The 15,719-nt window shown below is 42.8% G+C and overlaps 1 protein-coding gene across 1 annotated transcript in view; it reads right to left on the bottom strand.

Moving 5' to 3' along the window:
• Positions 1 to 192: 192 nt before the first annotated feature.
• The window catches only part of lats2 (large tumor suppressor kinase 2), a 24,895-nt gene continuing 9,368 nt past the window's right edge, over positions 193 to 15,719 (bottom strand). Inside the window, 8 exon segments of the mRNA XM_020618908.1 lie at positions 193 to 3,973; positions 3,976 to 4,368; positions 4,776 to 4,882; positions 5,732 to 5,914; positions 6,433 to 6,787; positions 7,012 to 7,239; positions 10,069 to 11,609; positions 11,801 to 11,933. Of these exon segments, the coding sequence (XP_020474564.1) occupies positions 3,809 to 3,973; positions 3,976 to 4,368; positions 4,776 to 4,882; positions 5,732 to 5,914; positions 6,433 to 6,787; positions 7,012 to 7,239; positions 10,069 to 11,609; positions 11,801 to 11,933 (3,105 nt within the window). The 3' untranslated portion in view covers positions 193 to 3,808.

A 15,719-nucleotide genomic window follows, 5' to 3' on the forward strand; every position in this document is an offset into this window, starting at 1 on the left:
TAAAATGTATAGTAACATTTTATCTCATTTCCATAAAAGGTATGAAGTCTTAGATTTTATTTTATAGTACATTATTTATGACAACTTTCCCCTGATTATCAACCCCCGACCATATTTGTATACATTTGTTAACAGCAGATGGAACTAGATGGATTTACTGTGCAGGATGACAGCCAACAAAAATGCAATTCTTCTTTGTATACAGCATTTCATTTAAATGGTATACAACTGATTTTGTTCTCATGGGCCCACTTATCCTAGATTTTTTAAAAATTCAATATCTAACTCTCAACCCATGGCAGGCCTAAAAATAACACTTATAAATGGTAACAAAGCGTCTGTGTCACTTTTTATGCACACATCAAATGCACTGAAATAAAGCAGGAGTGCAAGTTGGTTAATTTAATTTATACATACATTTTACACACAAGGACTGAAGGCATTTTTACAAATTTTCAGTTCATACATAAATGTAAAAAAGAGAGGTGTCTGCAATACATCATTTATAGTCATGCGTAGACATGGATGTTTGAACATTAGCACAAGAGATTTCAAAGGGGGGGGGGGTACAAAAAAAAAATCTGTATAAATATAAATTCAAGAGTAACAGAACTTATCATACATTAAGGAGCATTGAAGACAAGCATAGGAAATCAGATCGCAGGATAAGTCAGTTAAAGATTGTCAGTCATCACTCTCTAACCCTTGACACGTAAAACAAGAACACAACCAGGAAACAGCTCACATACTCTGCAGTTATAAAGCTATAGAGCAGTCCTTTCTGGTCGATGTGGATTGGTGGTTTAGAGAAGTGGAAGGACCTCTGGTCAGGAGTGAAAGAGCAACACCTGTCTACTTGAACATTCTCAGTGGTGGTGATCGTGAGCAATCATCCATAGTGAAGCCAGTGGTGCTCCTCAACACTGATACCGCAAGCAAGATACTGGTTCCATTCCAGTTTAACCCACCATTAAACACATTCATGAGAAACAGAAAAAAACAGTTTTTTTTGTGCATCTAAGTAACACTATCAATCTGTGGTATGAAATCTAAACTTTGAACAATCCAGTCCAACAAAATAAGACCAGAATCTTTATAAATTTTAACATTACCCGAGCTGCAACATTGTACAGTGGTGGACACCCTGTTTTTCTTTCCTAACACAACATGTTGCAACCAGAAATACACCAAATTGCAGAAAAAGCCACATAAACTGTATCTATGTGTGATTTTAAGGCAAACAGCCACCTTCAAATCATGTCACCAGGAGCTGTAATTTATTGTTCTTCCCACTTTCCTTCAAACTTTGCTTTATCTTGTCCAAAGCATCGTGAGACGCAAACTAGAACAAAAACAAGACTGTTGACGCATGTAAACAAAGCCAGTGCCTGTCAGTTTCCCCATATCAGGGGGAATAACAGGCAAAAAACTTCTAGAAAAAGAGAAAAAACAGATTGTGCTGCTCACTTTAGAACATAAGGCACATTTATAAAACAAACTTTCAATACACTGTCAAGAAAAATAATGATAAAACTAAATCGTCAGTAAGATCTTCTTCCCACCATTCGACCAGTCATGCAACAAAGAATCACTTGCTCTTGCTCCTTTAGCGTTCCCAGTCATTAAGTCAAATTGACAATACTATTGGAACAGTTTGGGATTAATTAACCAAACAGCTCAGTTCGACACAAAGAGCACTAGCGCCTTTTTATGATTGTCAGTAAGCAAGAATATAATGATGACAGAGCTCCAACAGAGAACAAGACACAGATCTATCACAGAAGTACAGACTTTAACAACACTCAAACATGGTCATTTTGGATAAATTTAAAAAAATGTACCAAACACTAATTATAAGGTTTATTGTCTGTGGTTTTGTAAAATAGAGAAAGTGTTTTTTATAGCAACTCCATTTCCTCAAGCCAACCTGCCCCACTCCTCCTCCTCCTCCTCCTCCTCCTCCTCCAATTCTAACCTACTTTGTCCCATCTCTTTCTAAACCAGAGACCTTCACTCCCTCCTCTCCTGCAGTCAGGACCAGCCTGGCTACAGGAGGTGAAGAGTCTACCAACGATTAGCTGCAGACACTCATCATTTTCATCATCGCCATCACTGTTGTCGCCCTCGTGGCAAATGCAGACACACACTCCGACATTCACTTAGAAAAGCACATTACTTTCAAAACCCAAGCACATTCGGCAATGAAGATAACGCTTCTTTAAGCCACAACAAAAGAAAACAGGTACACATGTAATAGTAATAATAATATTATGTAAATAATATTAAACAAAATAAGCAGCATGTTGAAACTGAACAGAAAATATATATATATAAAACAATACATTTGTACATTTCAGTACTAAACATTCAAAAGGTTGTGTTTAGAAAACTATCTATAATGTTTTTTTATTGCACATAGTCAAAATATCACAAATTTGGGTGTTGTAAGGACATGTTGCTTTGTGTTGTCATGAAATGCAACAGTGAGCCTGACTTTGCAAAACAGTGGTAAAACTGTGCATCTTTGTTAACGTGTGTGCATGTGTGTGTCTGAAAACCACTCAGCCCCACCTGATCCAACAGGTTCAGGCCGGTCCAGAGCCTGCTCCAGTTCTGCTTAATCTTCTTGAATCACCAGTTCTTTGCCTAAAACAAAGTGAATCTATGTGTTGTGTTACCAGGTAAGAACTCTGACCCCCAATGCCAAGTGTTACCAAGTGAACATGCGGCGAGGTTTCATTTCTGCATGTGAGGCTTCCAGTGACATTTCTGGTTTTAGTAAAGCCTGAGCTCAATAAATACTACTGTGGTTAAGCACCGGCTAAAACAGAACAGGAAATGATTTTTAGAGCTCACACTAAATTCTACAAATGTTAATTGCACCTGTGTAGATTAAGAATTTTCTTTTAAGGTGAGATTTGAATTGGTCAGTCAGAACAGATGATTAGTAACAGGAAGTGTTTTCTAATAAAAACAAGGATATTTGTAACAGCAACCTCTGAAAAAAGAAGGACCGGCATCTACTACACAGAACTAAAGTTGGCACAAAAAGAGGCAGCTGTGGATATAAAAATAATGAAATAACCAAACATACTGTATCTTGTTTGGTTAATTACAGAAATGTATACACTGAACGCTGCCAGAAGAGTGAGTGTTTGTTCCTCCAATTTGAAACGTCTTGATGGACACTGAAATCCACCTGCAGAGACCAACAACATCCTTGTCACCGTTTCTTACTGAATAAGTGTGCATGACCCTGTGCTCATGCATGCACGTGTCTCTGTAGCTTATTTTGCAGCAGCTGTGAAAGAGGCATATTGCTTATTCAGTCCCAGCCCCCACGATCCACAAGTAACCTGGTTCTACTCTTCACATTGACATGTCCAATATTAGTATAAAGCAGCTCAGGTAGAGCAGGAACTAGTAGCCCCTGTGTCAGAAGATGTTTCAGTCGTCCGTAAGACCGAGGGTGGAAGGAATGGGGACAAGAAACCAGTGGAAGAACCAGAAGCAACCGTTGGATTAAAACCGTTAAATCCAGACATCCTCACATTCTCCTTTGTACTGTCTCATAACAGCTTCACTCACGATGCAGTCGGTCACATACAGAATGTTGTCTCTCTTGGTCCCATCGGGGAGTTTTGTATTTAAAGTCACTGTGGATGCAGGTTTGAATCCACAAGGTGGCGATGTTTGTCTGTCCTGCTCCTGCAACTCAGCAATCACACATAGCAGATATGCATAAACACACACAGACAAATATACATATGATGAGCAGTAACAGGCACACACTACTCAGTCTGCAGCTCTAGACATACACTGGCTCACATCCCTCCCCCTGCTCTCCCTCCTCTTCTTCATCTTCCTCTTCCTCCTCCTCCTCGGGCCCCATGCTGGTGGCTCCAGTGATGCTTGGTGGCATCTCGCAGGCCTCTATCGGTTTAGGGTAGCGGAAGGGGCAGCGCTTGTCATCCAAGAATCTGCGGGAGGCGGATCGAAGAATCTGCGGAAGGTGAACTCGTAGAAGGCATGCTCCGGGTGCTTCCCGTGCGGGAAGCAGAGCGCGTCCAAGGCCCGGGTGCTGTCCCCGCTGTCACTACACGCACCGGGGCAGCCGTCCTCCTCCACAGGGTCAAAGTTGGACGTGTCCATGGGGTGGGCGATCTTGGGCCGGTAGGGGGCCGGCTGCTGTCTCAGGTTACTGGAGAAGTCCACCTGGGCAAAGAATGGGTGAGCCTTGATCTCTCCAGCACCGTTGGCCCCCAGCCGATCATCTGCGGAGCAGCAGAGACGACCAATGATATCGACAGCCTCGGGGCTCAGTTTGACCTGAGCGGGAACCTGCAGTGTGCTCTCCCAGTTAATGACCTGTGGAGGGGACAGACACAACGCAGGAGGTTACCACAGCTACAGCAATGTCAGACGCGCATGTCTTATTATGTTACACTTAGATAACCAATCTGTTGAGTTCACATCTATAATGTCTAATAATGTCATTAATACACGGTTCACTCAGCAGCCGGAGTGTTCAACTGTATCATGCCATGTTCCTCAGATGGGGTTTGATCAGTTGTGATAAAAGTAAAAATGTATGAATTTATTTCTGAGGACTTCATTTGCTGAGGAAGATCAAGTGAAATTAACACCGGGGAGTTCAACAAAGTGGTAGGAGGACAGATGGATTGTTTACATGGTCAGACCTGCTTTGACTGAACTTCCATTGCTCTGTGATCTCACTTGTAAATCTAAGGGGGGCATTTTTATTCTTCACTGACCTTAATCTGAGTCTCTGTGGGTGTGGGGGCCAGGAAGGGTGGCTGTCCCACCAGCATCTCAAACAGGATCACTCCCACGCTCCACCAGTCACACAGCTGGGTGTAACCTGCACACACAACACATATGAAATGGCTCTACAAATGCTCTTACTTTAGAAATAAACATGATAATCCAGTATTAGAAGTGTAAGTGCACAGAGTCCTATTTTCTGTTGTGCTGGCTTCTAGATAAACAGCGCCTCATGCTGGTTGTTGGCTTCAGAGCAAAATAGGAGCAGTTTACAACACTTCTAGCAGGACTACATCACTTCATCATTTAGTTATCGCCCCGGCTCACTCGGAGGCACCCAGTCAGCAATGAAGATGTAACATTATGCATCCTTTGCTAAGACGCGAGCATTAGCACAAGCTAACTTCCATCACCTTTAGATAAATGGAAAAAGTTTTCTGTAATAATAACATTGTGTATAAGGACTATATATTGAGAAACAGTTGAGGTGTGTTAAGCTATTGAGGGGGAGCATGTAACAAAGCTAAGCCATATTTCCACATGCTGTCTACCTATCCATCCTACTAACTGAATGTTAAAATACAACTGACATGACTACTTGAATGGAAATCTGTTTTCATAACTTTCATGCTTGGCTGGAAGTCTCCTTTCCTTGGTTCCGTGCGCATCCGTCACAGCGCACAGCGGTCAAAGTTCAGCCTAGTTGAACTCTGCTTGTGCGCTTTGCTCAGCACAGCGTCAAACTGTCATGGTTAAAAGTATCAGGTTTCAGAGTGCAGCAGTGGCTGAAAGCCCTATCAGTGTGAAATTGGCTCTACACAGAGCAGCAGCACATGAACTCCCATGTCAGGATGATTAAACAGCCCAATCAAAGGTTTTTCAGTCAGACACTTTTAACATGCACTGTCTAACTCCAGTAGCCACTATCCATCCTACCCTCACCCACCTTTTCGCAGCAGCACCTCAGGTGCAATGTAGTTTGGGGTTCCCACCAGGGAGTGAGCCAAGCAACGCTGGTGCTGCAGGTTGGCGCGTTGCTCCAGTGTCATCAGCCGATCGCCACAACGACAGTTGGATACATCATCCCAGAGGTCACTGGGCTCCATACTGTCCTGTCTGACATGGCTTCCTGGAGACAGAAGAAAAGGACTGCCACACACTGACTCCACAAAAGTGACGATTGTTCTTAGTGATTGGAGGTCGTTTGTGACTAAATGCATGTATTTCTAGGGATGGGCATGTCAAGCTAAAATGCTATTCGATATTCGCTGGGAATTATTCAACAATTATTCCACTGATTGTCTTATTTTTATTTTCTATTTCAAATCATAAGCATCTTTGTAAATGTCTTTTAATTTTGCCTTGTGTTACATAAAGCACTACATGGAGTCAAGAGGACACCATTCTTTGTACTGCCTTGTTGTTGAGATGCACTGTAAAAATAAGCTTGCTTGCCTTTGCCTGAATAAAATCCCAAAATTCAGCATTAGAGAAAATTAGAATAAAAAATGTCTAAATGATACTACTGTACTACATTGCACGGTATATTGTTACATGTTGGCTGCATGTTTACAACACTAAGTCCAGTGATTCCTCTCTTTAAAAGTGTATTAAATCATGTCAAATCATCATCATAAACAGTCACACCTTTCTGGTAGTACTTGGAGTTGTGTGTCCAGCGGAAGCCTGTGCACAGACCAAAATCTGTCAGTTTGATGTGTCCGTCCAGATCAATGAGGATGTTGTCAGGCTTGATGTCACGGTGGATGAAGCCCATCTTGTGGACACTCTCAATGGCCAGAGTCAGCTCTGCCACGTAGAAGCGTGCCAAAAGTTCTGGGAACACACCCATTCGAATGAGCAGGCTCATCATGTCTCCCCCGGGAATGTAGTCCATGACAAAGTAGAGGCTGTCGCGATCCTGAAAGGAGTAGTACAGACGGACTACCCACTCGTTGTCTGCCTCTGCCAGGATGTCACGCTCCGCTTTCACGTGAGCCACCTACACCAAAAACAAATGCACTCATTTGAACTACTCTGGATAACAACTTGTGATCATCAGTTTAAGCAACAACAATAACATCCACAAAGACACAAACTGGCTCTGCATCAGTTGTAATGGATCAATATGGTGCAAATGCCTCTATGTAACTGGTACAACCGCACACATTCATCATCTTTAGAACAATAATACTGTGGACTATATGTGTAAAAATGTTAAATCACCTGGTTGCGGTTGAGGACATCTTTCTTACGCAGTGTTTTCATGGCATAAAGTGCACCAGTGTCCACCTTACGTGTTAGACACACTTCACCAAAGGCACCTATGCCCAGCGTCTTGATTTTGACAAACATGGACTTGTCCATTTTGGCACGCCGTAGCCTGTTGTAGTTGGACTCCTTCTGGTTCAGCATCTTCCTCATCTGCTCCTGCTCAGCTTCTGACAGACCAGCCTGCAGAAAGATTGCAAGGGAAATGAACAGCCTCATTACTACACAGCCCTTTGAAGAGCAGCCTCAAAACAACTTCAAAACAAGTAGGCCTGCACGATGAGGAAAATCTATGATGTGCAATTACATTGTTCAATATTAGGGTGACGATATGACTTGAGATAAATAAATACCATAGAACCCAAACATTAAATAGCCTATGCTCACTGAGTAAGGAAATGAAAAAAATTATTTCAAACCTATTTTTACTGAAAATGCAAGAAATTGACCATAAAAAGCTGGTATTGTGTCAAAGTGTTTTCCCCTGCCCAGATGTTTCTCCCCTGTTAAACACCATTTCCTTTAGTGTCCCCTATCAGTTGTCAGGGCTAGGATAAGGTTAGATTCAAATTAGGTTACTAACAGGAAATACAGCTCGACAAGGGAACACACTTCAACACAACACTTACAAAAATGGCTTGCAAAGCCTTTGTCTGGGGCCAGGAGGAGCAGTGTGGACATATGCTCCGCTGTGCAGTGACCACTTGTGTAGTGAGCTAACTACTACCCCACTGTGCAGTTGCCATGAGCTGTGTGTCACTGGACCTTTGAGAGTGGTTAACATACATTACATTAAGTCAGTGGTTCTCAAACATTTTCTGTCATTCCCCACTTAAGAGGGGGAGTGAATTTTCAAGCCCCACTTGCCAAAAAAATTATAATAAAATTGGCCGATTTTAAAATACCAAATTTATTGAAATATCAAATAACACCAAGTTCAAAACTGATAAAATATAAGTGCAACTGTATCGTTTGACAGAGGAATAGTTTTCACTTTTGCAGCACCTGTCTCATCCAGAATAATCGACACCATGTCTACAGCAGCAGGGAGAAGGAGCTGCTCAGCTATTGTGTGTGGTTTTTTGCACTGTGCAATTCTTGAAGGAAGCCATTTGTCCTTTGCTGTTCACTGATGCAGATTTTACCATGCGATTTTCCTCCTGATAGTTTTCTGCCAGCTTTCTTTCAAAGAAATTTATTTCTAAAATCCTTGGAAAAGCTGTTGCAAAGCAGTTATGTGGTCTATATGCCACCATTACCCATCACTGTGTGTCCTCTCTCTCTCCCTGTACCTTTCTGCAGGTTGCCCTGGCTCTGGACAGCTCCAGAAAATGCTGCGTGCTCCAGAAATGGCATGGTTTCATTTGATTTACCTGACAGTTTTCTCAGCATGTCATCTTTTTTTTTGTCTGCTCGCGCTGAATCGCCAGCTTTTTTGTGGTCCATGTAACAAATGTATCCATTTACGTTATCATGCCCACTACGTACACTATTGGCCCTCTGCTTGAACGTTTTCTTATATTGTTGTGCTGCAGTTAACATGCCGACGTTAAACCGTTATTGTTGCACTATGGTTCCACTTTTTTCTCCTGGGCCCCAAACTGATGTTATTTTAATTTACTTGTATTAATGACCCATTTCTAATTTTCTCCGTTCATTGCGCCCCACCTGTTGTGTCTTTATTCCCCACACTTTGAGAACCACGGCATTAAGTAAACAACTGTAACATTAACGTCAAGAGGCACTGTGCGTTGAATGTTATCCTGATAATGTAACGTATGGCCATAGCCATACATTATATTATTCTATACACAGGACAGTATGCCTTAATAGCAGGCAAGCCTTTCAGTTCTGCTGAAAAATCACTCTATGGATCATATCCCACATATGTTATGATTCTGTCTTTATACCTTGTGTCCTATTATCGTTCAAACTAGCACAATACAGACTTTACTCCATCTATTTTTTCACTTCCTGCCCTCCATCTGAGTTTCATGCATCATAATAGCTATGTGTTTGCAAACCACCTATGCTTGGCCCAAGTACCCAGGGCTCCACCTGATATCTCGAATGTTTGCATGCTGAGTGTGAACACATGTCATGTAAATAAAATGATTTCAAGCATGTTTATATGACTATGACAGTGAAAATAAGATTCATCAGTCAGCCATAAAAACAAGCTCATTTTTCACTTATGATTATTAACGACAGAGGAATGTGACGGGAGCTGAACTCTGCACCCTGACCTTTGTTGTCAAACTGTTACTAAACTGTGTGGGAGTAGCTGTGATATTTTCTCCAAGAATGCTATGGCATCACCTTAAAGTAGGTCAGAAGGGCAGAGGCAGAAGCAAGTGTGGACTCATTGACTCATTCCAAGACAAAGGTCTCGTTGTCTGACAGACAGTCCTGAGGGAGAATTTTCTGAATGACAACCTCTGCTCTGCACAACTCATTATCATTATTTACCAAGTTTTAGCCCATTAACTACAACGTGCTTAGTCATTACCTCTCGTCATTTTCCATAGCATGTGTTTCTTTACTGATTTTCAAGCTAAAGAAAAGCTTTCATTTTCTTGCAGTGCACTATAAAAATGCACTTACACTTGAGACAGGATCATTTTCACAGTGATCAGTTTGTTTATTTATTTGTCTTAATTTTACTAAGTTGATGCAATCCAGGATGCCTGGTCTACCGAAAAGCACCACATGATTTTGTTAAAATGAAAAATGTTCTTTGCAAGTCTGATGTAAAAATAAACAAGTGAGCCATGTTTTTTTCTTTAATGGATCTCAAGAAGAGTGCAAGTCTCTGGAAGTTGATTTTTATATTTTACTAAATGTACTATAGTTCACAGCTGCCTGAAATTGATCAAATGTGTCACAACACTTACAATTTGCTCTGGAAAATGGTTTACAATAATGTAAAGTAGGGGGAGCCATACTGATGTGCTCCACTGATTTCTATTTAAAGATGCTTTAATGAGCACAGAGCGTTGTAAAATATCTTACCTTGGACATCTCTTGTTCCAGCTGAAGCCTGCGACTGAGTTTCTGCTGGTAGGTTTTCATTACATTCTCTATGTGCTGCTCCATGTAGAACTTGAAGGCGAAAGGCGAGTAGGTTTTGATGCGGGATTCTCTCTTCTCCTCGTCCCTTCCGTTCTTCCTCACAGGAACAGGTGAAGTCTGGATCTGTTTCTTGTCTTTCAGCGTTTTTTCTCCTTTCCCCGTCTTCATCTTGTCTTTCACCTGCTGCCTCTCCTCTGACTTTCCGCTCCCTCCACTGCCACTGTGTGTACTTCTAGTTACAGAGTTGCTGAGCTCCTGTGTTCCACACATGGCTCCAGCTCCTTCCAGGGCCCCTGGCTCACCAACTGTCCCAGGAATGAGCAGATTTTTGGGGTAAGGTGGCGGTGGGCAGCGTTGCTCCTGAGCAGGTTCGAGGGAGTAAGTTTCCTCTGGCATATAGGCAAGCGGCTCTGCTGTGTCCTGGGCCTGAGCACTCATCCAACCAGGGTGACATGGTCCCACAGCTGTCTTGGGCTCTGGCCTCATAACACGGATACTCTTGACCGGCTGTTGGATGGGTGGGGATGTTACAGCAGTGATGGTGTTCGGTAGGGCCAAAGTGGGCTCCTGTTTCCCAGCTGAAGGGGGTGCAGCCATCGCAGGCCGAACACCATTGGGCCCCGCAGCTCGACTGTTGAAGGAGTTGGTTCTACTGGGGACACGCACCTCCCCCCTGAATGGGCCCTGAGGCTGGGGTTGCCTGGCCGGAGGGGCCCCTTCAGGGCCTGGAGGCCCCGCCCAGTGGTGCTCATACAGGTCCAGGTTAAGGCTGGCCCTGGATGGTGTCATCAATCCCTGGGGTAGATCTGAAAAATCAGGGCCCATGGGTGCTACCCCACCTGGGGGCCGGGACTTTATATGGACCTGGTGGGAGGTGGGACTAGCTTGTCGGGGGTGGGAATGAGGGGGCAGGTTCCCTTGCATATTGACATAGTTGTCTGGGGGTGCAATGGGTGGTGGTGCCATCTTATTCTGGAAGGAGGGGGTCCTCTTGACTCCATAGCCTGCAGGCTCCATCATGTGTGGCCTGGCATGGCCATAGTCATAGAGGGGGCCTGGGACCGGGCCCCCTGGTGGCTGTGGCTGGAGTTGCAGAGGCTGGCCAGGGATGTTGTAGCTCAATATGGGCCCGTGCTGCTCCATGCTACCAGGGTAGCCCTTCTGAGGGGCCCCTGGAGGGTACATGGTGTTGGCTGGGTTGCCCTGATTGGCCATCACTGGTGGATAGGTGCCCATACTGGGAGGTCGACCCATTGGGTTTCCCATAGCAGGGCTCTGTGCTGCACCAGATGGGGGCATCATGTAGTTAATGACAGGCGGAGCGCTCATATAGGGTATGGGTATCTCACCCTCAGGGCTGTACCCTGCTGCCCCCTCGTATATGGGAGGCCCCATCTGGTGGTACGGAGGCATGGCACCTGTCTCACCTGAAGCTTCTAAGGGAGGCCGGTGGTCCATCGTGTTTGGCATGCCAGCTTTTCCTATAAGAACAAGGAATAAGATCATTCAATTATAATAATCAGGTAATAAAAGCAATTTCTTTGAAAGTGCTGTAGCTAAAAGTAACTAGATCCATAAGCACACACTGTTTAATATGCTGTATGTATTGACGATAAATGACGAGCATTTAAATCCACTGGCCTAAGTCAACTCACTGAAGTTGTGTTTGTACCTGGTGAAGTTTGCTTGATGACACGGACAATGAGCTCATTGCGAGGGTCAAGGTAACCCATTTTGCTGATGTACTCTAAAGCCGCTTCAATGTTCCTGCTGCCTGTCTGCTTCAGTGCCCGCACTGCCATCTCCTGTGGAGCACACACACACAAAGAGATGCCAAGAAAGTTTCAACTTTTGTTGACTTTCACACACACTTTTCTATAATGCCCCGTTTTTCATTTAGCAACAGAAGCCAATGCTGCTTAAACACAAGTAGCTGTATAATACTTTTTACCTAAGTGTCTGAAATTGGGAAATGTTTAAATTAAATCAGAACCTGATCAAGGAATTAGTGAACAAGACTTCTGCACTACTTGGCGATGCCAAAAACATCTAAATGTATCAAAGCTCTAAATAAAACGTTTAAAATTATTGCAAAAGAAAAACCCCTGAAGTGTAAAACACACTGCTGTAGGTACTGAAGAAAAACAGGCATATACGTGTGCTATAAGCACATGAGGGTAATCTGCTTCAAAGGGGTCCACCCAAACATAAAGCACACACTTTAAACATGGGCTCAGAAGGTGCTCAGGCACCTGCATCCTCTCCACTTGGGGTCACATACCAGCAACTTCCTGTGCCTGTCAAAAATAAAAACACAAAAAAACGCACACCACCAAAAAGAAGTCAAATGACTCCTGCAAACTGAAACAGTAATTTCCCAAAAGAATCATGTATATATAACAAGCTTTTATAACTTTTTGTTTTATAGTGAAAGACAATTTTAAAAAAATCCTGAAAAAAATAAATACAACAACTGGAGCTTTGGACACCAAACTCATTAAGGTTGGGAAAAAAAGCTGTGCAAACAGATGTTTAGCTGGCATTCAAAGAAAACTAAGCCAAGTTGATGATGATTTGTAACTGGTCCAGTTATTTCATGTGACTAATTGTCTTTGTAGAGAGGCACAGTGGGACAGTGGTTAGCACCGTCGCCTCACAGCAAGAAGTGTCTGGGTTCGAGTCCCCAGGGCCTGATTGATTGGCGAATCTAGATTGTCCATAGGAGTGTGTATGGTTGTCTACGTGTCAGCCCTGTGACTGTACCCCACCTCTCGCCCAATGTCAGCTGGGATTGGCTCCTGCAACCCTATTCAGGAATAAGCGGTGTACTGTAAAGGATGGATGGGTTGAGTTTGTCATCTTGCAGCAGGGTTGAGAACTGACAACTGTACCAGGGGTGTGAGTTTTTATATAACTCACCTGTTTAAGTTATATAGAGACTAAAAGTTATGCATAATTAAGGACTGCTTTAAGTGAGGGTCATGCCATAGGTGGGCTGGCCATTAGCTGTCTAGCCAGCTCCACTCATACTCTACTTCTTTGCCCATTTTTGGATTAGCTGTAGCAGGAGGAGTGAAGTGCTACCAATATGGTGCCAGTCAAGACTTCAGCTTCAAAACAGCTCTTGAGAAAACCAACAGGCGATGCCACAGAAGATTTGTCCATCTTTTATATACAGTGGTTATAAAATACATATAAATGTATATTTTATAGAATTTATATACATATAAAATTTAGCAGTATGCACTCATTACCCCCCACAAGGAAAAAGTTTATTTTTTTAATGCATTCTTTCATTCTTCTCTAGGTTTTGATCTTTTTAGTGAGACTCACAACTTGCTTGAGTCCATCATATTTTCCATCAGTTACTGTATGGTGTCAAATTGGGTGAATAAAATTAAAATACTACTAGTATAGAGGAAGGGTAAAAAAAGGTACTTAGCATGTTGTGTTATGTCCTCCGATATTTCATGGCACCATAATGACCAGTGTGAGTGAAGAGAATGACAGCCATGTTAGTAACTGGAAGCAAACAGGGGGCCTGCTCTGTCCTGTTGCCAGTATATTTAACTGTACCAGTGGTTTCTAGTCAGTGGGATGGCCATGAAATTACTGGACATACATTCTAGGATAGGTTTGGCTTGGTGCACCGTCCCTTAGGTAAAGGCCTAGGGTGAGGTCCATGATGCTCTGAGCTCCTCTCCTCTCCATTTTATTTTTATATGCCACCATTACACATCACTAACCGTGTGTCTCCTCTCTCCCGTAGTGTGTCCTCTCTCTCTCCCTGTACCTTTCTGGAGCTCTATGTCTCTGATGAGCAGTCACCAGCCACATCAACCTGATCAGTGTTTGATTGTTGTGTCTTGTTGCTTTTCTTCTTTTGTCTCTCCTCTATCCACTCACCCCAACCGGTCGAGGCAGAAGGCCGCCCACCAAGAGCCGGGGTCTGTCGGAGGTTTCTTCCATTAAAGGGAGTTTTTCCTCCCCACTGTCGCCAAGTGCTGCTCAAGGGGGATTTGTTGGGTTTTCTCTATACTACCCTAAGCTCTATACCTTACTATATACAGTACCCTTAAATGATTGTTGTTGTGAACTGGCACTATACAAATAAATATGAACAGAACTGAACTGAAAAGCTCAGACTGATGTATGTCATGTTAGAAAACCAAACTCAAAAAACAAGTGACAAGGATACTGCGAAAAGGATCATGGGAGTTTGGAAGTTTACTCCATTCAAAAATATTCACATTTGGCAGCCACAGTAACTCTTAAATCTTGGATATGGGATTTTCCTGTCATGAATCTCTAGCAGGCTTTTTTTTTTTTTTTTATTTAAGGTACAAAAAAAATCTAAAATACCACAGTAAACATCTGAGATTCTGTTTTACTTTGCTTAAAGTCAAGTGTGCAGCCAAGCAGTTTCCATATTGCAGATCTATGCAACATGTTGTTTCCTATTCATGTAAAAACATTTTATTTGTCCTACCCACATGTGGGGTATGTGGAGCTCATCCCAGGCCTGGAGGCTTGTGCTTCAACAGGTGGGTGACAGTAAAAGCCGAGCGGTATGTAGGTCACGTGTGAAAAATGCTGGTTATTTTCTATTCACCAGCTGCTGTATAATTTATGCTTGAGCCACAGGAGCACAAATGTGAAGGAAGACTCATTCAGAACATTCCTTTCCACTTTTTGGGCTTTTATTAAACAATGCCAATCATTCCTTTGGTCCTTGTGTTCATTTAAAGAAGATCTTAAAAATTTTAATGCATGATTCAAATGAGAAATCAGTTCAATCAAAGTTTGCTCATTTTAGTCAGCAAACCAGCACAACATATAATTAGGCTGCACAGCAAGACACAGCAACCAGATGTGGTCTGGATATATTTTGAAATGCTGAGATTTACATCCAATAATAAAAACACTAAAGCCAAACAGAATTCCATCGTCTTAAGTCAGAACAAAGTGTCTGTTAGCAGCACAGTTGCCTGTGCTGTTATACTGTGCTTTTTCTCGTTGTCAAGGTCCTGGTTATGGGAACATACTGTACACACACCATCCATGTAGGTTTGTTACTGCAACCAATGTTTGTCCATTATTAGTTGACAAAACATTTCATCTCTTGGTTTCTCTACATCTCTTCCCTTGTGGTTGAGCTTTATGGACTACACCTTTCATAGGAGGATCTCTTCTAATATCAACTTTTACTTAAATTCCCTTCTTTACTGTAGAGTAAAAACACAATTCTATAATATGTTGAATGGAAGACATATACACCGAGTTAACCTAACCACTGCTGCTTAACCTAACCACTGCTGCTAATCAGAACTAAGTGATGGAGTGATAAGACTACAGCATCAAACCATATTAACTTCCACTCTTCTTCAGTGAACATGTAAACAACCAGAACAGCAGAGTGTGGGGTAAACATGAGGAAACCCCCTCGAATGGCATTCGATCTCACTGCAAAGACATTTCAACTCAGACCTCTGCCTGGCCACTCTGACAAAGCTGAGGCGCCCCTGCTGGCCACAGACAGTAACTGCAGCCACAAATCAAAGCCTGGTCTTTTACAGTAAAAACAAAGTATG

Source organism: Monopterus albus, unplaced genomic scaffold, assembly GCF_001952655.1.
Source record: "Monopterus albus unplaced genomic scaffold, M_albus_1.0 scaffold211.1, whole genome shotgun sequence".
NCBI classification, from domain to species: domain Eukaryota; kingdom Metazoa; phylum Chordata; class Actinopteri; order Synbranchiformes; family Synbranchidae; genus Monopterus; species Monopterus albus.